The sequence below is a fragment of the Rhinatrema bivittatum genome, chromosome 9, assembly GCF_901001135.1.
Source record: "Rhinatrema bivittatum chromosome 9, aRhiBiv1.1, whole genome shotgun sequence".
Classification (NCBI taxonomy): domain Eukaryota; kingdom Metazoa; phylum Chordata; class Amphibia; order Gymnophiona; family Rhinatrematidae; genus Rhinatrema; species Rhinatrema bivittatum.
The window spans coordinates 242151131-242175107 of NC_042623.1; the positions used below are offsets into that span (position 1 = coordinate 242151131).

Genomic DNA, 23977 nt, shown 5'->3' on the forward strand with positions numbered 1-23977 from the left:
TAACACCGCTGCTGTTCCCATTGGGCTTGAACTTGCTGTTAGCCCAGCAGCTACGGAAGCATTGAAGGAAAAGCAGCAGGAGAGACCGGGAGCACGCGACACACCTGCCGGTAACTTGGCGACACACTGGCGTGTCACGACACACCGGTTGAGAAGCGCTGCTCTAGACGATTGATGAATTAAAATGCCTCTGTTAGATCCCAGAGACCCTGAGCCGATCTGCACTGACAATACTTGCCTCAACCATTAATGCTAGCAACACTTGTTACCACCCATTCCAGGGACTCCAAGGACATTCCTTTAGCTGGATTCTGAGATGAAAGTCACCACTGCAGACTGGCTCTGGCTTCTGAAGTTAATTTTAACCTCACCTCAAAATCCTGAGATTGCACACTACATCGTGTTAGGAGACACCTCTGTAATGGCTGCATGAGCTCTTGCCTATGGAACAAGATCCAAAGCCACTGCCATGGAACTGAACACCTGCAAATAATCTCAGGCAGACTTCAAAAGGCTCTGAATCTGCAACATAAGCTTGACAATCCTGTCTGATGTCAAAAACACTTTGGCCTTCTGGGTATGTACTCCACAACAGAGAAGGTATCAATCTGCTTTTTGCAAAAGTTTATTACCCATCCCAGATCATATAACTGTACTTCTTTGGCTGTCGAACATTTGGCCTCCTCTCTTCTGACTTTGTCTGCGTCAACCAATCATCTAAATATGGATGAACCATCACTCCTGGCTTTGTCAGGACTCTGAGGACCTTGGAAAAGGTCCTTAGAGTCATGGCAAAGCCAAAGGGCAGCACTCAAAACTGAAAACGACCTCCCAGGATCACAAACCTGAGTTACTGCTGGGGTAATGGATGAACTGGAATGTGTTATGCTTTGGAAAGATAGAAATCAACCTTTTCTCACCACTACAATTATGGAACAAAGACTCCCATTCGGAAATGTGGAACTTTCAAGGCCTCGTTTACATATCTGAGGTCCAGAATAGGCCTGAACATGCCTTCCTTCCTTCGAAACCACAAAATGAATAGAATATCTGCCATGGCCTTATTCTTCCCTCAGCACTTTACCACAGCTGCCAAATGAAGATCTTATGGCTTCTCTCTTTTCCAGAGACACAGGGTATGTCCATGAAGGTTTTGTTTTTTTAAACCAGAATGCAAACTAAGGCATAACCATCACTAATAGAACTCATTGATCAGACATAATGCAGACTCACTCTCCGTAAAACTTCCCCCTATTGGAGGAACCAGGGAGAGTCTAGGATCTCATTGGGAACTTTTGGGACCCCCTGCATTGGCAGTGCAGCTGTTCCTGGAGATTCCTTCCCAAACCAAAGGACTAAGATTTGCTACTAAAATTGTCCCTTCTGAGAAGACGCTTCCCTGGCTGATGATATCTCACCTCTCAACTTGGGCTTACTAAGGCCCCCACCTTTGAGGTCTTTGGGCTTATCTTCTGGAAACTTTAGCAACTTGCCTCCGTAATGCTTCACTAGCTTTTCAAGATCACCACTTTAAAGTAACATTCCCTTAAAAGACAATTTACTCAGTGCTGTCTTAGAAGCAGGGCTAGTGCAAGGGTATTAGGTGCCCTAGGCGATCCTTCTGCCTTATGCCCTCCCCCAGTCTTGCCCCAACTCCTACTTCATTTGCGCCGTGTGCTTCTCAGTGCTGCAAGCAGGTTGGGTGTTGCTCGCAGCCCGATGCATCTCTATTGCTCTTTGCCGCAAGCAGGATAGGCTCCGCTCATGGCACCACATGGCTGTTCTTCGGCACCCCCTACTGATCAGTGCCATAGGTGACCAGCTAAGTTCGCCTAATGGATACGTGGCCCTGCTTAGAAGATGTATCCACTGACGAGTTCCACAACAGCAATAAATGCCGAGCTGCCATCGAAGTCGCCATGCCCCTAAGCTGAGGTGCAAATGAGGTCATACAGTACTCCAGTCACATAGGTAATACCCACCTCTAGTCTTTATGCTTCTCCCTCTGGAATTTGTTCCATACAAAATAAACAAGCCCAGGACATGAAAATTCTGCAAAATGCAGCTTGAAAAGCAAAGGTGGCCACCTCAAAAACCTGCTTCAAGACAACCTCTATTCTGCTATCCAAGGCATCCTTCAAAGCTGCACTGCCTTCCACCAGAAGTCTTCTTCATGATCACTGAAATTAAGGCATCCATCTTTGGATATCTCAACAACTCATTATATTCAAAAGGCAATAGATAAAACTTCGCCATGGCAATGCTCACACAAAAGCCCACATCTGGTGAGTCCCATTCAGCGTCTATACCAGAGCTCTTACCATCTTGTGGAAACGAAATGCTATAACCAGTCTGAGAAGATCCTCCAATATTGGGTCCTCGCCTTCCACTGTAGGCTTTAATGAAGCCTCTCTGATGCCCAATTCTGCCAAAGCCTGCATAAGTATAGAAAGAATTTCTTCCCTCCTAAACAACCAGACTATCTGTGGATCAACCTCATGTGTCAGGGGAATTTCTCGCTCTTCTAGAGATTTGCCTTCTGGATCACTATTTCCCTCCAGGACCTCCCCCAAAGATTCTACCTCTGACAAAACTGATGCCCTGTCCTGATTCTCTTCCAGACCCAACCTGGGTCTTTTTGTTAAAACCTGGCTAAGGACCACCCACCCGCCTTCCCCACCAAGTCCAAAATAGGAACAGATATCCTTCAAGGTATCCCTCATCTCGAGCAAAAGACATCATGCATAAGAAGTACAAACTTTAGCAAAAATGGCTAGGAATAGGCCTGAGGAAATCACTCTAAGTTCCTCTGTCTCAGGTCTCACCTTCTCCTGAGGTTTAATGATGTTTGCCCCCAGCAGGGAGAGAGCAGGTAGCTCCCTGAAGACTTTCTCCAGCAGAGCCTCTGCTGCCATGAGTATTTAAAATGATCACTGCAGCCATCTTAGCAGGCTCTCCTCCCTCAGAAGGACCTGCCTCAGGACCTGATGCTGCTGCAGTGCATGACTACATGGAACCCATCCCCACATGTCAACATTGGAGGGGGACTCTCGCGGTCAAATAGAAGTTCCTTCTAAACAGCTCCAACACACCCCAGCAGCATTCCTGCACTGACCTCCACACAAACTACAGATCTTCTTGTGCTCCATGGGAGCTGACAAGAGGAGACGTCCACTGAAAAGAACAAAGACCTGCAGCCTACTGCTGTTCCCTCCACCAGAAAGGACCAACATGGACCATAGACTCCTTTCTCCTCTAAACCAAACAGGCACCCATTCCCTTAAGCCTTTAACTTAATTTTAAAGCAACATACACACATAATACATTTCCTATCAGGAAGGTCTGCCTTCTCAGCTATCCCTGACAGAGGACCTTGCTATCGCCACCAGAGACCAATCTCAACCTCCAAGGTGAGAGGGGAGAAGCCGCCAGATTCCTAGGGAGGGAGGAAGCCAGCACCACTCGCTGTCAAAACTCCCCCCTTTCAACGCAGAAGAATCAAGTCAGAAGAGCCACTGAACATACACCCCCTGCCCCGGGCTTGTCCCTACTCCAGAAACAATGCCCTATGGCTGAAACTTGCTGGAAGCAATTTGTTCCCAAGACTTCCAGGCTGCAGGATTAACACTGCTACCATCTGCTGAAGTGCTGCAGGCTTCAGTGTACCCTATAAGGCGTAATATCTGCAAACTGGATTCTTCTCTGTCTCCATCTGCTAGCAGGGGGACTAAACCCATACATACTGGACTGGTCTGGGTGGGGCGATAAGGAAAATATTAAGCAATAAATAAAATACAAGATAAAAACATAAAAAAACAGTACGATAAAATTCATCTTCCACAATGTTATGACAAACAGAACAAAGGTTCACAAAAGGTTAATTAAAAGCCTGCTTAAAAATAAGAGCTTTTCTAAATTTAGAATAGGTAGCCTTCAAACATTCCATAAAAATGGAGCTCAATAAAAAAAAGCAAAACACCTTGTACATTCTAGTCTAATTCTTGATGGAATCACAAGCAGATATTTTTGAGATGAACATAAATCCTTCAATAGTTGGTAATGAATCAATAAATTGGAAAGATACTGTGGTTGACCTCTGTATAATGATTTAAAAGTTAAACTTAAGATTTTAAACTTTTCTTGCCTGACTTGAACAATTATATCATTGAAGTCATGCTTTAAAGTTAAGGGAAAAAAGAGCCAAGAAGCAATGAGGATAAATACAAAATGCATTTCCATGCTTATCCGGGTTGAAGCAACCAGCTTCCTCTCACAGCTCTGATCTGTAGCTGCTTCCTAACTGCTTTGTAAAACCAATGAAACAGGAGAAGAAGTGATTGATCAACAACCTTTAGGGCTGAATTTCTAAGCAAACTGCAACTCAATAACACTACAGTTTCCTCCAGGGTGCAAGGAACTACCAGCTAGAGATGTCTCTATTGCTCTAATACTGCGAGAATTTCCAAAGTTCATCAGTGAATTAGGTGACATCTGTTGTGAGTGTACAGAGCTCCATGACTTAGATGGAAAGCAGTAAAGAGGCAATGAAACACACTTTTTGACATGTTGCACAAGAAGTCATTCTATTTCTCCTAAATTTTTAGATTTTTGATTATAAGTAGCTTTTTAATTACTAACAAAAATAGCATGACACTTTTGCTTTAGTTTTACTAGACAGACATAACAGAAAAGAACTGGGCCACAGAGTTACAGAAGCATATTTAGAACAGACATAAGTCCATGCTGACATAAGCCCCAAGACAACATTTGCATATGAAACGAGAATTAATTAACATAGGAAGCAAGAGCAAATAACATACAGCCATTCAGATTATTTATAGTAGAAAGCCAATCAAAAATTTTGACAATTATGTAAGTTAGTTTAGAGGTGGAAAGAAAAGTGTGAAATCCTATATAATGTCTTATTAGTGAAATCATATGAGACAGAGTATTTACTCTTGGGGTGATTCTGCACCAAAAAATTCTGTAAATTCTGCAGATTTGTCAAAACAGTATTTTTGCAAATTAGCATTCTACATTTCAGTGCAATCCAGTATTTTGGTTTAAATAATAGAACAGAAATTCATATTTTTCTCACTTAGGGCCAGATTCATTAGACTACTGCAACTCCCTACTAATCGGCCTTCCAGCTATCACCACCAGACCTCTGCAAATGTTACAGAACTCTGCCGCAAGGATCCTAACCAATTCCAGCAGAGGAGAACATATCACACCTATTCTTAAGAACCTACACTGGCTCCCCATTAAATTTAGAATCCTGTACAAAGTCCTAACCATGATCCACAAGACCATTCACTCCCAGACCACTCTCGAACTAAACTTCCCTCTTCGACATCACACATCCTCCAGACCAATCAGAACAGCTTCCAAAGGTACCCTTTATGCAACCCCCTCGAAGTTCTTGCTCAAGAAACGCGCCTTCTCCACGGCTGGTCCCACGTAATGGAACGCTGTCCCCCCGGACCTTCGCCTAGAACCTTGTCTGCGGACGTTTAAGAAAAAGCTTAAGACTTGGCTTTTCACAAGAGCCTTTCCTTAAAGATTGGATGAATCGCATGGTCTCCATACACTGCTTTACAACCCTAATACCACAGCATTGAATGCTATACCCTCAGTTATCCTTTATCATGTGCAAGTTTACTCCCGGACCTGTTCCTTTATTTTTTACAGTGTGTCCTTCTAGAACCCTGTATACCTCCATTCTGAGTCAACGTTTATATGGTTTCGGGTTAGAACCTCTGTTTCAAATGCCCAATTGTCTACTTGTTTACCGTTGAAATCTACTGTTCTTATGTTAGATGTAATTCTAACTTTGGTTCTCTGTAAACCGACGCGATATGTACTATTACATGAACATCGGTATAAAAAAAAAGCTTTTAAATAAATAATTAATAAATAAATAAGATTTTTCTCCCATTTTGTGTCTATGGAAAAAATTCTTAGTGAATCAGGTACTTAGTGATTTCCTTCTGGCAGAAAGCATAGGAAAATTGGTTCTCACCTGCTAATTTTCATTGCTGTATGTACCCAGATCAGTCCAGACTCCTGGGATAAGTATTGAATAAGAAGCATAGTTTGCCGGAGGATAAGCCGAAGAGAGGAAAATTGGTTCTTACCTGCTAATTTTCGTTCCTGTAGTACCACAGATCAGCCCAGACTGCTGGGTTATGCCTCCCTTCCAGCAGATGGAGACAGAGAAAAACTTGAGGGGCACCCCTGTAAAAGTATGGAGTGCCACCTGCAGCCCCCTTCAGTGTAATCAGTATCAAAGCAGAATAATAGAACTGGTAACAAGAATCCAAAATTTAAATGGCTAAACCAATGTAAGAAATCAACTATACACAACAATAATTGGAGCACCTATGAAGTCTTCAGCTCGCTATATAACTGGACAATAAAAGTGGATGAAAAAACTGTCAAGCAGATCCAAAACTGGGTGGGCGTCTGGGCTGATCTGTGGTACTACAGGAACGAAAATTATAAGAACCAATTTTCCTTTCCCTGTATGTACCTGGATCAGCCAGACTGCTGGGATGTACCCAAGCCGCCTTAAATGGGGTGGGACCTGGAAAGCCCCGCTCGAAACACACCGCTACCAAAACTCTCGGAAGCTGTAGCCCCAACATCCAAGCGGTAATGCCGAGCAAAAGTATGCAAAGATTTCCAAGTCGCTGCCCTACAGATTTCCTGGGGTGAAATCAACTGACTTTCTGCCCATGACGCAGCCTGAGAACGAAGCAAATGAGTTTTTAGACCGTCTGGAACAGCTTGCCCATGACATAGGTACACTGAAGCAATAGCCTCCTTCAGCCACCGAGCAATAGTAGTTTTGGAAGCTATATGTCCTTTCTTGGGGCCGCTCCACAAGACAAAGAGATGATCTGACAGGTGAAAGTCATTAGTGACCTCGAAGTAATGCAGCAGCGTCCGCCTGACATCCAAACGCTTCAGTTCCCGTGCATGCGGAGAATTTTGATCCAAATTCGGAAAAGCGGGCAACTCAAAGGACTGGTTCACATGAAAAGCCGATACAACCTTTGGAAGAAAAGGTGGTACTGTTCTCAGAGAAACGCCAGAATCAGAGAACCGAAGAAAAGGTTCGCGACAAGACAGAGCCTGAATCTCTGAAACTCTCCGAGCCGATTGAAACCAAAAACACCGTTTTGAGCGCAAGATCCTTCAGAGTAATGCACCAGAGTGGTTCAAACAGAGGTGCACACAACGTCCAAAGGACCAAATTTAAACTCCAGGATGGACAAACAGCCCAAAGTGGTGGATTCAAGTGCTTAGCACCTCGAAGGAAACGTACCACATCTGGATGAGCTACTATAGAAGCTCTGTCCACTTTTCCACTCAAACAGCCTGACGCCACCACTTGAACCCATAGCGAACTGAAAGCTAGCCCCTTCACCAAACCCTCCTGCAAGAAGGCTAGAATGTGGGCTATCGAGGCCCGGCCTAGAGGAAACTTTTGATGTACTAAACCAAGAGTCAAAAACTTTCCAGACTCGAACATACGTAAGAGGTGGACGTTCTGCGAACCCGCAAAAGAGTGAAAATCACCGAATCCGGATACCCTTTCTTTCTCAACTGCCATCTCTAATAAGCCAAGCCGCTAGACAAAAGTGATCCACCTGGTCGAAAAATACTGGTCCCTGCCGCAGGAGATTCGGAAGGTGATCCAGACTAAGCAGGCCGTCCACTGATAGGTTGCGAAGATCCGCGAACCACGGCCTCCGTGGCCATTCTGGAGCGATACAGGTGTTTAAAATCATGAGAGGTCTAGAACGGGTAGATGTGAATCGGTTATTTACTCTTTCGGATAGTAGAAAGACTAGGGGGCACTCCATGAAGTTAGCATGGGGCACATTTAAAACTAATCGGAGAAAGTTCTTTTTTACTCAACGCACAATTAAACTCTGGAATTTGTTGCCAGAGGATGTGGTTACTGCAGTTAGTATAGCTGTGTTTAAAAAAGGATTGGATAAGTTCTTGGAGGAGAAGTCCATTACCTGCTATTAAGTTCACAGACTAGAGAATAGCCACTGCCATTAGCAATGGTAACATGGAATAGACTTAGTTTTTGGGTACTTGCCAGGTTCTTATGGCCTGGATTGGCCACTGTTGGAAACAGGATGCTGGGCTTGATGGACCCTTGGTCTGACCCAGTATGGCATTCTCTTATGTTCTTACTGTCCCCGGATGGGCCTCTATTCTTCTCACGACCTTGTCTACCAGAGGCCAAGGAGAGAATGCGTAGAGCAGAATGTCGCGAGGCCACAGAAGGACAAGGGCATCCACTCCTTCCGCCCCGTGCTCCCTTCTGCGACTGAAGAAGCACGGTGCCTTGGCGGTCCCCCTTGTCGCCAGTTAATCCAAATGGGGAAGCCCCCACCAATGAGTGATCAACTGGAACTCCTCGGTGGACAGTTCCCACTCTCCGGGATCCAATCTTTGACGGCTCAGAAAATCCGCTTGAAAGTTGTCAACCCCGGCTTTATGAGAAGCCACTATCCTGAGAAGATGAACCTCCGCCCAGGCCATGAGCTTATCTGTTTCCGAAACCACAGGACGGCTCTTTGTTCCTCCTTGCCGGTTGATGTATGCCACCATCGTTGCGTTGTCGGAGAGAATCCTCACCGACCAACGATGAACCAGAGGCAGGAACTTCTGTAATGCCAACGGCACTGCCCTCGTCTCCAGATGGTTGATGGACCACTGCACCTCCTACTGCGTCCACTGGCCTTGTGCCACCTGAGATCCGCAAACTGCCCCCCAACCAGAAAGGCTGGCATCCATAGTCACAATGACCCACTGAGGGACTTCCAGATCCACTCCCCGAGACAAGTGTTCGGGGATCAACCACAAAGCTAGACTGGACCTGGCCGGCTCCTGCAGTGGTAAGGGAACCTGAAACTCCTCAGATTTTGGATCCCACCGAGAGAGCAAAGCCATCTGCAAAGGCCTCATGTGGGCGAAGGCCCATGGGACCAATTCCAGAGTAGATGCCATAGAACCAAGCACTTGCAAGTAGTCCCACACCTTGGGAAGTGGTAGAGACAATAGCTGCTGAACCTAAGACATGAGCTTGTCTATCCTTTCCTGCATAAGAAAGACTTTCCCGAGCCGCATATTGAACCTGGCCCCCCAAAAATCCAGGACCTGAGCAGGGGAAACTGGCTCTTCGCTGAATTGATTATCCATCCCAGGGATTGAAGAGTCTGCAGCACCTTGGCAACCGCCGCCACGCATAGCTCCTCCGACTTCGCTCTGATGAGCCAATCATCCAAGTAGGGATGGACCAGGATCCCCTCTCATCAGAGAGCTGCCACCACAACCGCCATCACCTTGGTAAAGGTGCGCGGGGCAGTAGTGAGACCGAAGGGAAAGGCCTGAAATTGGTAATGCTTACCAAGGATCATGAACCGAAGATACTACTGATGATCCTCCCGAATCGCAATGTGCAGGGACGCTTCCGTTAAATCGAGCGATGCCAGAAATTCCCCGCTTCTGACGGAGGCGATTACAGAATGCAGCAACTCCATACGAAACCGGGGCATGCGTAGAGCTCTGTTGACCTTTTTTAGATCCAAAATCAGACGGAAGGAGCCCTCCTTCTTCGGCACTAGGAAGTAAATCGAATATCTGCCGGTCCAAACTTCATCCGAAGGAACCGGGATCACCGCTCCTAGGTCCAGCAACCGATGAAGAGTCAGAGACACTTGACGCCTTTTTTCCAGAGACCCACAGGGGGACACGCGGAATAGATCACACAAGGGACGAGCAAACTCTAAGGCGTAGCCATGTTCTATAATGCTTACAACCCAGTGGTCAGACGTGATTTTGACCCACTCCTCGTAAAAGAGGGTCAGCCGTCCTCCGACGATTGGAACAGGGGAGTGGGTCGGCACTATCTCATTGGGATGATTTGGCTCCTGTCGCACCCGGGGTACTGCCATTGCGGACGGACCTATGGCCGCGAAAGGAATGGGACCAAGTCTGAGATCTCCCGGACGTCTGCCTTTTCTAAAAGGCACCAGCCTAGACTGACAAAAATGGTGTTGGCCTTGAAAACATGAATGAGAAGAACCAAAACCCCTTGACGCTTTCGGCCTATCCTCCAGGAGCTTGTACACCTTATTGTCCCCCAAGGACTTAATAAGTTGCTCCAAATAGTCTCCAAAAAGGAATTTCCCCTTAAACGGAAACGACCCCAGCTGCGATTTGGAGAAACATTGGCTGCCCAATTACGGAGCCATAAAAGCCAGCAAGCCGACACCGCCGAAGCCATCTTGCGTGAAGATGTACGCAGAAGATCCTACAGAGCATCTGCCCCATACGCCACTGCCACTTCTAGATGACCCACCTGTTCCGTCTCCTCCAGGGAAAGCTCTTGGGCACTCAGGAGCTGTTGTACCCACCTGAGACTCACCCGTTGCATCAAACTGCTGCAAACGGCTGCTCGAACCCCGAGAGCAGACACCTCGAAGATTCATTTAAGGAGAACCTCAAGCTTATGATCCTGGGGGTCCTTAAGGGCAGCCACCCCACCACCGGAATAGTCGTACGCTTCGTGTCTGCGGATACTGTCGCATCAACCTTTGGAACCTTAAGGAGATCAAGAGAGTCCTCCGGCAGCGGATATAATTTGTCCATAGCGCGGCCCACACGAAGGCTAGCTTCCAGAGTATCCCACTCCCGAAACATAAGCTGAAGCAGCATAGGATGAAATGGAAAAGTCCTAGCCAGGGGATGTAGACCAGACAGCACTGGATTCACCGTGCTCTGATCATGAAGCGTTTCCCCGGCTGGTATACCCAATTCCGCAAGGACATGCGGGATCATGGGTTCCAATTCATCTCTTCTAAAGAGCCTAAGGACTCAAGGATCATCCCCTTCCACCTGCGCTACACGCTCGAACTCCTCATCCACATCTGCCTGAAGCGGATCCCCCAGCGTATCTGTCCCTGGATCCCAGAACCGGATACTTCCTGGACCACCCGAATTAGGGACATCTCTGGAGGATCCGGCCTAGGAGCCTTTGCGGGAGGAGAGGGTTCAGCCCCAAAGAAACTGGGAGGGTGGGAAGAGTGTCCTGGGGAGACCCGGGGCATACATCATGTGGAAAAAGTTGGGGAGGTAAATCCCCTCCCCCTGCTGAGCCTATCAGCATCAGCATCCACAGCCCCCAAAATGGCCGCCGTTCCCGCGATCCGCGGAAGCATGGCAGGCCGAGCACCACGAGGCATGATCTGGTTGCCCGCACCCCGTGACCGATCAGCCTGTTTCCCCCTTGCTCCTGCTGCGGAAGCCGACGGACCCTCGCCCCTGGTGAGACACCGAGAGCAGAGGTTGTCCCTGGAGAGCCGAATCGCCGGCTCCCCACAGGCAGAGCACACTGAAGAGCACGGCATTGCCGCGCTCGGAGGGAGAAAAAGATGCTGAAATAAAAAATTGGAGCCCAGGAGGTCAAGAAGCAGCGCTGCCGAAAAACAGCTGTTTTGTTTTTTTTTTCCAATCCGACACGCGACGCGCAGGCCTCACCAGAGCCCAACCCGCGACTGTTTCTGGGGCAGGGTGGGAGGGACTGGCCCACCGGTAAATTCCCCCCAGTCACTCACCAGCTGTTCCCGCTCCTGAATCGCGGGAGCTAGAGGAGTTCCCCGGCCTGCCTGCTACCGAGGAGAAAAAGAAACCTCTCCTTGGGAGGCCTGGCTATTATCTTCCTTGTCATCTCTTTTTTTTTTTTTTAAAGAAAACTTTGTTTTAACCAACAAATAAGGATTCCTGACCCAGACCAAACTTTTTTTTTTTTTAGTCAATCAACCAGGACCGCAGGTTCTGCCACCTTCATCTGCTGGAGACAGAGAAATACTGAAGGGGGCTGCAGGTGGCACACCGTACTTACAGGACTGCCCTTCAAGTTTTTCTCTGTCTCCAGCTGCTGGAAGGGAGGCATAACCCAGCAGTCCGGGCTGATCCGGGTATGTACAGGGAACAAGAGGTTTTTCCAGGCTCGGTCCCATTTTCGAGACAGTAGGAAGTCGCACCCTGTGAGAGAAGCTGCAGGTCCACAGAAAAATCTCTTGCCTTTAGGCTTACCCTCCAACAACCTATGCTCCTTATTCAACACTTATCCCAGGAGTCTGGACTGATCTGGGTACTTACAGGGAACAAACTGTACAGAGAATGTTTACCTTCTTCATTTGAGAATCAATTAATCTCTGTCTCACATGCAATCTCATTTACAAACACTTATTCTCTCTCCCACAATATGCAATCACGCACTCACTCAACACACGGGTTCCCAGGCAGACATCTACCCACAGAAACCAGTTCACAACACACATGGGCTCACATACACTCTCTCCCAGGGCATGGGCCTCTTCTTCAGCTGCCAGTGGCATGAGGTCCACTGGCGGCCCCTGGGTCCTCTCTCTCTACTTCGCGGTGGTGGTCTCCCAGATCTTGGCGTGCGCAGCAGCAGGAGTCATGTTTAACCAAACATCATCTCCTGCTGTCACGGGACAGGTCTTGTGATAACAGCTGTGAGACTGGCTGCGTGGCAGCAGGAGATAACGTTTGGCTGAACACTATTCCTGTTGCCAGCACCTTCCCCTTGCCCTTCTCCTTCCCCCTCCCCTCTTCCTCACCCTTTCCTTAATTCCCTCCTCCCTCTTCTTCCTTCCTCTCCCTAAGACCTTCTTCCCCCTTCCCCTTATCCCCTCCTCCTCATCCCCCTCCCTTAATCCCCCTCTCTCCCCCTCGCCCTTAATCCCCTGTTCCTCTCTCCCCTCCCCTTAATCCCCCTCCCCTCGTCCTCCCCCTCCCTCCCCTTTCCTCCAGCTTCTTCCCTCCCTCCTTCACCTTCTTCCCCCTTTCCCTCCCCTCTGTAATTGCCCCCTCCTCCATTTCCCCTCTTCCTTTTCAGTGCAGGAATAATATGCACTGATTGCACTCCACTGTTTTGTTTCCCAATCTTCAAGCTGCCTGTTTCGCGAAAGGCCTTGGGAACCGAACTTTCCAGGCAGCTTGCAGAGCTCGGCAAGAATCATGCTATGCTGCCTCACCGCAAGCCTGTCCCATGCTGCACTGCCTCCTGCGAATCTGGCCCATGCTTCCTAGATCGCGGAGTCCTGCAGATAAAGCCCCTCCTCTTCCAGTATGCTCATGGAACCATTATTGCCGTGATCCTGCCTGCATTTGAGGTCGCTGCGATAGTGGGGCCTGGAAGCGGTGAATTCTGTGAGATAAATATGAAAAGCTGCACGAAGGGGGAAATCTGCAGATATTCTGCATTACACAGTAGCACAGAATTCTGCCAGGACTAAGTTTTATACTGGTACTTTGCACAGTACTCTGCCTATCTCTCTCCATAAGGCCGCCTTATTTTATAGCATTTAAATAAAAAGCTTTTCTCCACAGCTGTTGGCTCTAAGTGTCTATTTCAGTGAACCACAACATCTACAAAAAAAAAACCAAAAACACTTGGACATGCACACTCTTGTAACGACTCCCACGCAGTCATCAAGGTATACTTGCTGGCCCAAGACTTGCTTCCTTCTCCAGTAGGATTTCTAGACATTTAGGGAGTACAATAAAAAGAGAGAGGATTTGGAACCTCACCTTTTGTCCGCTGCTGCCACGTTTATGAAGTCCATAGTGTTTTTCACAGTGTCTATTATCTGTTTAGCTCTGATAGTGTGCTGCTCAAACTTTGTTTTCACTGCTGACTGCGAGATACACTCCTGCGAGGGCCCAAGCCACAACACATTACTGCAATTCCAGCTCAACTTTCAGGAATTTGCAACATCTCTCTATATATGCATAAGGTAATCACTTGCTGCTCTTAACTCAAAAGGATAAAAAGTGTTTAAAAAAAAATAACTGAAATAAAATACCTAACACATAGTTAACAGCAAGTCAGTACCCTTATTTTTCCACAGTAATGTGCATTGTTGCAAATAAAACAGCACAACTAAAACAAATTAAAACAAAAAAGTATGAAGCACACATGAGAAAGGTTTGTAGCCATTATAAAGAATGGATTCTTAAAATGTGTGCATTTGATATATATAGTAATATGGGCTGGTCATAGTGTTACAGGACATTTAGCCTCTAGGTCACCATTTCAAACCCAGCTCAGGTCAGTAGGGATTTAAAAAGGTGGAATATGTGAAATGAGCTGTGGGTCAGACCCTATTCACCATCACGGCCCCAGCGAGACTCCTATCTGATCAGTGATTTGTGACAAGCACACAAGGAGAGAGATGTATAGTAATGAATTAGTGGATGTGCATAATAATTACTAAGTTCTCAAAATCTGAGTTGATGAATTTCTATACCACCTTCCTCAAAGAGAACCCAGGTGGTTTACAATACATCATAAAACTGCTATAAATACAGTACATGCAAATAACATCCCATGGGGCACAGAGATCTACACAAGGGGGTGGTTAGTCCATGCCCAGAATAAAAGGAGAAGGATTGTCACCTCCTCAGAAAAAGGAAATTTGGTAAGGTGGAAGAAGGGGGCGGGGAAAGCATCGCCATTATACTCACTAACATCAAGGCAACTGGCTCTTAAGTGTTTCAGTACCCTGCACCCAGGAGATCTCTTTAAGCTTCCCAAGTTTTATGTTGCAGTTATAGTGAATACCTTCAATCAAGATACCCTGTGAGGGTAATCAGATTAGAAATGCAATAAGAACAATTCAAATATGAATGTAATAAGCACTGGGGCCCAACCTAAAAGCTCAGTCTCAGGGCTTGATGCCTCAGTCTCAGGCCAATACAGTAAAGTTCGGCTGCGGTTACCCTGCTTCTAACCCGCTTTCTATTCACAAATTGGCCGCGTTAGTCCAACCTGCAATTCACTATCCCTTTTAACCCATCCTTACCGCTTCTTTAAATCAATGGGTAACCCTTTCTGCCCGCGGCATATATATGAGATGTAAACGATCGGATTAGCTATTCTCTCCCATACAGTAACGCGCGCCTCGATTATCGCTTTTTAAACCTGCAGTTTTGCCGCGCGTTTAACCTGCTAATTTACCGCCTACCCTTACCCCTGTGTTAGAGGCAGGGGTAAGGGTAGGCGGCAAACTTTCCCCCAGCCCCCGCTCACCTGCCCTGGCCGCGTCCATGGGTGCCGGTCTCCGGGGCAGCCCCAGTCCTCTCTCCCCTCCTCCCGAAGCAATTTTAACCAAAAGAAAACCTAAAAACCTAAAATCCCCTCCTCCCGAAGCAAGGCACAGGGTGAAAAGCGACTCGACATGTAAAGTATTGTGAATAAGTGTAACCAAAGTAAACTTACTTTTTCTTTCTTTCAGCCCTCTCTGCCTTCCTCCGGAGGTGCGCACCGCGGCTCCCCTGCCTCCCGGGGGCAGCCGGCGGCGAAAGCGGTTTCCAGTGGCCCCCGCCGGCGAAGATGGACAAACGCACGCCCGTAGTGCACGGGCGCTCAAACCAGCGAAAGCACATTTCAAATGACATTTGAAATGACAGGTACCAGCGCACCCAGGATACTGTATAGGCGCTGTATAGCACTCTATACAGTAAAATGGATTGCGCTTCATGGACGCGCGTTGGACGCGACTTGCATTTGCATGCCATTTAAATAGAGTATCGAGCGGTATGTGATCCGAACTGTGCATGCGGCAAACGCGGGTGCGCCCGGCCCTAACGCACCTCTTTCTACCGCACCTTACTGTATCGGCCCGTCTAGCAGCAGTTCCTTGGGCCAGACCTGAATTCTACAAATGATGCAACAACATGGAATGCACAACTATGCATCCCTTACACCCACAAGAGTTATGAAAATGAAAATATAAATGCAACAAGGTGACAAAAAGTGAGTCAAGAAATAAAGGGTTAAAAGCCAGAGTTCCTCGATGAAGAAGATCTAGGTTTCAGCAATGAAGAGGCAAAGGTGCTGAAATGCCTGCACACTGTGAGAGCTTGGCTATGCATGCTGGAGAGTGCTAGGAAAAACACACGGGTTAGTATAGTTAATAAAGTGCTAGAAACCTGAGACAAATGAGAGCAGAGAGAAGTACTGTTCAAGTGCACCAAAAGGAAGACAAAAACAGATTGTAATAAAAACATCCAAATAACTGATAAAGTTGCACTGTTGAGCAATGTCTGCATCCTAGATTAATTCTGTCAGCTACAGCTTAAAGCAGGGGGGGTATATCTCCTGCTTTCAGCTAAATTAAAATCTGCTGTGAGTGGAAACCCACTGTTACTACAATAAGGCAGCTGAATTACCAAGGCTGTGTTTTTGTTGGTTTTTTTTAAATAAATAAAATGATTCTTAGAAGACAGCTTGTCTGAATGTATTTACATTTATTAAAATGTATGGATTGCCTAATACTAACAATAGGTCTAGGCGATAAACAAGGGAACATACATAAAATTCAATAATAAAACATAATATCATATACTAAAAGAAAAACTCTAAAACATAATATAAAATTAAAATATACCATAAAAATGTAGATGTTAGAAAGATAAAAAGAACATATTAAAACAAGTAAATCAAGTTTAAAAAACCCCCAAAATAGGCTAATTTGAACAAAAAGGTCTTACATTTTTTGAAGTTTTTTACCGAGGCACACTGACAAAGCTCCAATGGGAAAGAGTTCTTATAGGGCTGGACCAGCAACTGAAAAAGAGCACTCTCAAGTAATATATAGACGTGCGACTTTAGGAGATGGAACATCTAGCAATCCATGCTGGGATGAACATAATTTTCTGGAAGGTTGGTAACATTTCAAGATGGCACTGGTCCATGGACAGGCCTGATTATTAATCGATTTAAAAACTGTCATGCCAATTTTGTATTTGGTTCTTTCATCAATAGCTAGACAGTGTAATTTAATCAATACTGGAGTAATATGGTCAAAATTCTTCAATCCTGCAATTAAGCGCGCCAAGGAATTTAGCACGAGCTGTAATGGTCAAAGTGTTATAAGCGGTAGGCCAGCATATAGACTGTTACAATAATCAATAATTGGGAATATTAAGGCTTGCAAAACAGTGCGAAGCTCAGGAGCATGTAAAAGTTTCTTAAGGCCAGCAAGAACACGTAGTCTACGAAAGCCTTGTGTAATAACTTGTTTAACTTGAGGACAAAAGGAAAGTGTGCTGTCTAATTACACCAAGGCTTTTAACTTGGCTCTTAATTGGGAAATTTGAATTTTCCAGAGGAATGGTGTTTTCGACAAAAGTAGAATATGGGCTAGAAATGGCAAGAAACTCAGTCTTAGACATGTTTAAAGAAAGCTTATTGTGTTTTAGTCAAGTTTTGATGGCAGAGAAACAGATGTTAAGGTGTTCGATGGTGTCCTTCCAAGAAGATCGAATGGTTAAACAAATTGTATATCATCACAGTCTCTCTATTCCTGCTCCCTCACCCCTTTTCCAATCATGTTCAAATCACCTCAGGTCATTAGCACTTCTAAAGCATTTAAACTGGTGGTCAGAGGAACAGCAAGTAGGAGAAGCAGTTTAGTTTTTAAAAACAAAAAGAACTCCAAGAGAGCCAATGTCTGTGCAAACAAAGTTGAAATTTGCCACGAGGTAGTATCATGGCTGCCTTAATGCAGTATCAGTCCACTTCTCATGCCAAAGAAGTGATAGGAAAATTGCTTCTTCCCTGCTAATTTTCATTCCTTTAGTACCACAGATGTCCAGACTCCTGGGTTTTGTCTCCCTTCCAACAGATGGAGCCAGAGAAAGTTTTGTTAATAGTGGCATATAACCTGGTGTGCCACCTGCAGTCAATCAGTATTGATCTGTCCCCAAGATACCACTGAACATAAACAAACACTTCCCCACATAACACATCCCCCTGAACGAGCAGTAGGATGTGGAACCCCATAATGGGAATAAATCCTTTCCAACACAAACAAGAGAAGAAAAGCAAATGAAACCTGTGCCATTCTTCGGTCTATTTACAAGAACAGATCAAGTGGACTCTCCAATCTTTTTCACCCTAACTGGGCGGGACTCTGGACTGATTTGTGGTACTACAGGAACAAAAATTAGCACGTAAGAACCAATTGTCCTTTCCCTGTATGTACCCAGATCAGTCCAGACTCCTGGGATGTACCCAAGCTTCCCTAAACAGAGTGGAACTGCGAGAGTCCCATTCAAAGCACACTTTCCCCAAAGCCAATGGCATCTGAAGCCTGGACATCCAAATGATGGCTGGCGAAAGTGTGCAATGACTTCCAAGTAGCTGCCCTACAAATCTCTTGCAGCGACGCTTGCTGACATTCGGCCCAGGAGTAGAGTGACCTCTCAATCCCTCAGGAACAGGGCGACCCTAACATAAGCCGAACCTATTGCTTCCTTCAGCCACTGTGCTATGGTGGATTTTGAAGCCTTATGTCTCTTCTTTGCACCACTCCATAACAAAAAAGATGATCCAATAGCTGAAAAACTATTAGTGATCTTAAGATACCATAGCAAAGCCTGTTTCACATCCAAAAGCCTCAACTCTCTCGCGTGAGGCACAGCTGCATCCAAAGTCAGAGAAGCCGGTAGTTCCACTGACTGATTCAAATGAAAAAAAGAAGGAACCGTACGCAAAGAGACCATCATCCATGATCCTAAGAAACGGATCCCTGCATGAAAGAGCCAGTAGCTCTTTCATGCAGGGATCAAATTGCCACCAAGAAAACAACCTTTAAGGTAAGATCCTTCATAGTTGCTCTTCGGATCGGTTCAAACGGAGCCGTACACAATCCCCTGAGAATCAAGTTAAGACTCTGGCGGGGGGGAGGGCGGCACAACTTCCGCACCAGAGGCCATAAATGCTTTGCCCCCTGGAGAAAACGTACCACATCTGATTGTGCAGCCAAGGCTGTTCCCTGGACCTTGCCTCTAAGACAGCCCAATACCGCCACCTGGACTATGAAGGATTTAAAGGCCAACCCCTTCACCAAACTATGATGCAAGAAGGTCAAAATGTGTGCGACTGATGCTCAAGTAGGATCAACTCCCCATTCTAGGCACCAAGTCTCAAAGACTCTCCACACCCTCACATAGGCTAGGGATTTCAAAGTCTTCCTAACTTGCAAGAGAGTGGAGAAGACATCCTCAGGATATCATTTGGACCTTGGACGCTTCCTTTCAAAAGCCAAGCTGCGAGACTGAAGCGAGCCGCCTGATCTGAAAACATGTGATCTTGACGCAGGAGGTCGGGAAGATGAGCGAGTCACAACGGCCCGTCCACCTTAAGATTAATCAAATCTGCAAACCAGGGCCGCCAAGGCAACTCCAGCGCCACTAGAATCACCTCTCCCAGATGAATCTCTGTTTGCCTCAAAACTTTGCCCACCAGTAGCCATGGTGGAAAAACGTACAGGAGAACCCCTTGCGGCCATGGGAGAACTAAATCATCGACTCCTTCCCCTCCATGTTCCTTTCTGCAACTGAAGAACTGTGGAACCTTGGCATTGCTTTGAGTTGCCATCAAGTCTAAGCAGGGGATGCCCCACTTGTGACAAATAAGCCGTATTGCTTCCTCCGAAAACTCTCACTCCCCAGGATCCAGCTGACGATGACTGAGAAAGTTTGAACACTGTCTATCCCGGCTATGTGAGAGACCACGAACAACTCCAGATTTTGTTCTGCCCGGCGAATTAATTCCTGGGCCTCCTGAGCCATCACCCGACTCTTGGTTGATGTAAACCACCACTGTCGCATTGTTCAATAAAATTCTCACTGGCCGTCCTCATAAGAGGAAGAAGGGCACTCAACACAAGGCAGAGGGAACATAAATGCTGCAGTACCATTGCCACAGTGTGCCTGCAAAGATTCTCTAACTTTGCCCAGATAAGCCAATTGTCCAGATACGGGTGAACTAAGATGCCCTCCTTCCTGAGAGAAGCCACCACCACAGCCATCACCTTGGTGAAGGTTCTCAGGGCCGTTGCCAAACCAAAGGGCAGGGCACAACACTGAACATGTGTCCTGAGAATCATGAACCTTAAAAAACCAGTCCTTTTGAGGCCAAAAGCCAGCCAGAGATGGTTCCAGCCATGGAACATCAGGATCCAGTCGGATTGCTATGTGCAAGTAAGCCTTGGTGAAACCCAGAGAGGCTAAAAACTCTCCCTTGCACACCGCTGCAATCACCAGGCCTAGGGTCTCCATCCAAAAATGAGGAACTTTGAGAACCTCATTCACTTTTTTCAGATCCAGAATCAGGTGGAAGATCCCTCATTCCCTGGGACCACAAAGTAAATGGAGTACCTTCCCATTCCCCGCTCCCCCATGGATACGGGAACGATGGCTCCCAGTATCTGTAAATGGTTGATAGTCTCCTGAACCACCCGCCTTTTGTTTGCATATGCGCAAGGAGACACAATGAACAAATCCTTTAGCGGGCGAGCAAATTCTAAAGTGTAGCCTTGTTTTATCACACTTAGGACCTATTGGTCCGACGTGATCTTGGCCCACTCCTCGAAGGAAAAAAAAGTCAACCAACCCCCTATGACCAGCACCGAAGAGTGCGCCTGCCTTACCTCATTGGATGGACTTGGATCCTGATGTTCCGTGGCTGGAACCATCTCTGGCTTGCTTTTGGCCTCAAAAAGACTGGTACCAGGCTGCTGCCTCCCAGTGCCTTGTCTCTGGGCCTCTCCTGACGCCCAATTCTGATGAAACCGCCGATTCACCCTAACACGAGGACGTGCAGAAAAGGAATCTTTGCTGCTCTTTGGCTTGTCCTCCAGCAACTTATGCCCTTTGTTCTCATCCAGAAACTTCACAAGTTCCTCTAAGTCATCTCCAAAAGCATTTTGCCTTTGAAGGGAAACGCCCCTAGCTGAGACTTAGACCAAATGTCCGCTGACTAGTTCTGCAACCAAAGGAGCAGTCGGGCTGAGACTGCAGACATCATAGCCCTGGAGGATGTTCTGATGAGGTCATATAATGCATCTGCCCCATAGGCCATCACGGCTTCCAGCTGCTCGGCCTGCTTAGCCCCCGATGCTGACATCGCCTTATCAAACTGTAACTGCTGAACCCAGCGTAGACCAGCCTGAAGCATAAAACTGCTGCACACCACAGCCCAAATGCCCAGGTCAGACATCTCAAATATCTTTTTGAGATGGACCTTTAACTTCCTGTCTTGCATATCCTTAAGCGTAGCCGAACCAGCCACAGGAATAGTTGTCTTCTTCGTAACAGCTGCACTGAGACATCCAGCTTTGGCAGTCACAAAAATTCCAACATGTCTTCCTGCAATGGATATAACTTGTCCATAGCTCTGCTAACCTTCAGACCGGTGTCCGGAGTCTCCCAATCCCAAAACACAAGCTTCTTTACCAACTTGTGGAAAGGGAAGGCCTTCGCCAGACTTAAGCCTTCCATGACTGGGTCCACCTCTTCATGATCAGAATCTTTCCTCAGTTACTTGATCCCCAGCTCCTTCCGGACATATGGAATCAAGGGCCACAATCCCTCCCTATGGAAAAGATGAACCACCTCAGTATTGTCTGCATTCACAGACGGGGCTTATCCCCGCCCCTCTTCTGGGCCCTGACGGACCTGAGAAGAATCCAGCTCTGGGGGGTCCTCCGCCAGAGGCTCCACGACCTCTGACTCTCCTGAGGGCTCACTTGCGTCTTCTGCATGCTTAGGCTGACTCAGGACTCACCAAACCCTGGTCATTCCACTCTCTCGTGCCTTTTTGGGCAGCTTGGAAGGATGCCCAGAAAAGTGGCGTCCCGCAGCCTTCCTGGCAAGATATGCCTTCTGGAGCAGAAGTACAAAGTCCGGAGAAAATCTTGCTGGATCCTCAGGATCCTCTCCCAGGAGGTCCTCATCCTCAGACAGAGGTTCCTGAGCCCCCCCGGGTTTCCTATCGGCTGGGGACAGTGGTGGGGGAAGGGCTCCCTCTCCCCCTGCAGCCTCAGTTGTTGCTGCAAACAAGCCAAAATGGCCGCCGTTCCCACATGCACCAGGAAGGAACTGGCTGCTGCATCAGCCTCATTCGCAATCCCCGCGGTGGCCTGATGTTTCCCAGATGCCCTTCACCAGCATTCCTGAGCTGCTCTCTCCCCTGAAGAGGCAGTGGGAACAAAGGCTATTTTGAGAGAGCCGCGCACACGTTTCTCCACACGCCAAACAGTAGCTAACGTGCGACATGGCTCCTACTGAACGACTGTACCGCCACTATGAGGACACCGAAAAACCAAAGTGGGTCCCTTGCCAGGGCCTGTGCCTTGCCCCACCGTACGAACCACACACTATGAAGGACAAGCAAAAAAAGGCAAAAAAAAACCCTGCTTTTTTTTTTTTTTAACATAAAACTTTAACAAAAAGAACACTTCCCTGAAACTGTGGCAGCAGGCTCCGGATGTTGTCCTGGGAGGGAAAGAGCTGGCACCAGTTGTCCATCCCCAACAGCAAAAAGGACCAAATCAAAAAGGGTCCCCAACCCCCTGCTCATCCACCTCAAAACCAGAAGGGATGGCCCCACAAGGACCTGCTAACCTTCTAGGAGGTACTCTTCACTCCTAACCTATTTTCTTTTTTTTTTCTTTTTTTTTAACTAATTCACAGACCGCAGGTTTTCCACCACCACTGTCTGCTGGAGACAGAGAAATACTGAGTGACTGCATGTGGCAAACCAAGTTATATGCCAGTATTAGCAAAACTTTATCTGTCTCCATCTGCTGGAAGGGAGGCAAAACACAGGGGTCTGGACTGATCTGGGTACATACAGGGAAAGGAAAATTAGTTCTTACCTGTTAATTTTCGTTCCTGTAGTACCACGGATCAGTCCAGACTATGGGTTGAGCCTCCTGTCCAGCAGATGGAAACAGACCAAAACTGTAAGGGTGTCCCATATCAGGACAGAGCCTATCCTGCAACCCTTCAGTATAACCATTGTCAAAGCAGAAAGTATAAAGAGAACTGTATAGGATCAAGCAAGTAACAAGAGAACTCGAGCAATAACCAGAGAACTCAGCAAAACATTAATCAGTGTAAATATTGAAACTGTAGGAAAAAACGCTCGTCTCATTTAACATCACGGAGATGCTTCCGGTGCCTCACTTATGACCATAGAGAATGCAAGAGGAGGTGATAAACTTCGAGCGGACGGTAGAGAGTATAGGGAAGGGCATCTGGACTGATCCGTGGTACTACAGGAATGAAAATTAACAGGTAAGAACTAATTTTCCTTTCCCTGTACGTGCCCGGATCAGTCCAGACCATGGGATGTACCAAAGCTTCCCTAGACAGGGTGGGACCGAGACAGTCCCGCTCGAAGCACCTGCCTACCGAAGGAGCCAAACACTGGCGTCTGGACATCAAGGCGGTAATGCCGAGCAAAAGTATGCAAAGATTTCCACATCACAGCCCTACATATTTCCTGTGGAGAAACTGATTGACTCTCCGCCCAGGAGGTAGCCTGAGATCGCAACGAATGAGCCTTGAGACCCTCTGGAATCGCACGGCCTTGGCAGATATAGGCCGACAAAATTGACTCCTTTAACCAGCGAGCAATTGTGGTCTTAGAAGCCTGATTGCCCCTGTTTGAGCCACTCCAGAGAACAAACAGGTAGTCGGAGACTCGAAACTCATTCGTGCCCTGAAGGTAACGCAGGAGGACACGCTTTACGTCAAGACGGCGAAGGTCACTCCCAGTGGGACCCGCAATGTCCTCAGGGAAGAACGCAGGGAGTTCCACCGACTGGTTAACATGGAAGGAGGAGTCAACCTTTGGCAAGAAGGAAGGTACAGTCTTAAGAGAAACACCCGAATCAGAAAACCGCAGAAAGGGTTCCCGACAAGACAACGCTTGGATCTCAGATACTCGTCTGGCGGAGCATATAGAAACCAAGAAGACAGTCTTGAGCGTCAGGTACTTAAGGGTAGCCCGACGGAGAGGTTCAAAGGGAGCCCCACAGAGAGCCTGAAGAACAAAATTAAG

The 23977-nt window shown here is 47.0% G+C and overlaps 1 protein-coding gene across 5 annotated transcripts in view; it reads right to left on the reverse strand.

The window, feature by feature from the left end:
• Positions 1 to 23977, reverse strand: part of MFN1 (mitofusin 1) — a 153758-nt gene that overhangs the window by 55336 nt on the left and 74445 nt on the right. For all 5 annotated transcript variants that reach the window (XM_029615782.1, XM_029615781.1, XM_029615786.1 and 2 more), the window contains exon 10: positions 13648 to 13769. In XM_029615782.1, the coding sequence (XP_029471642.1) occupies positions 13648 to 13769 (122 nt within the window). The remainder of the gene's footprint in view (positions 1 to 13647; positions 13770 to 23977) is intronic.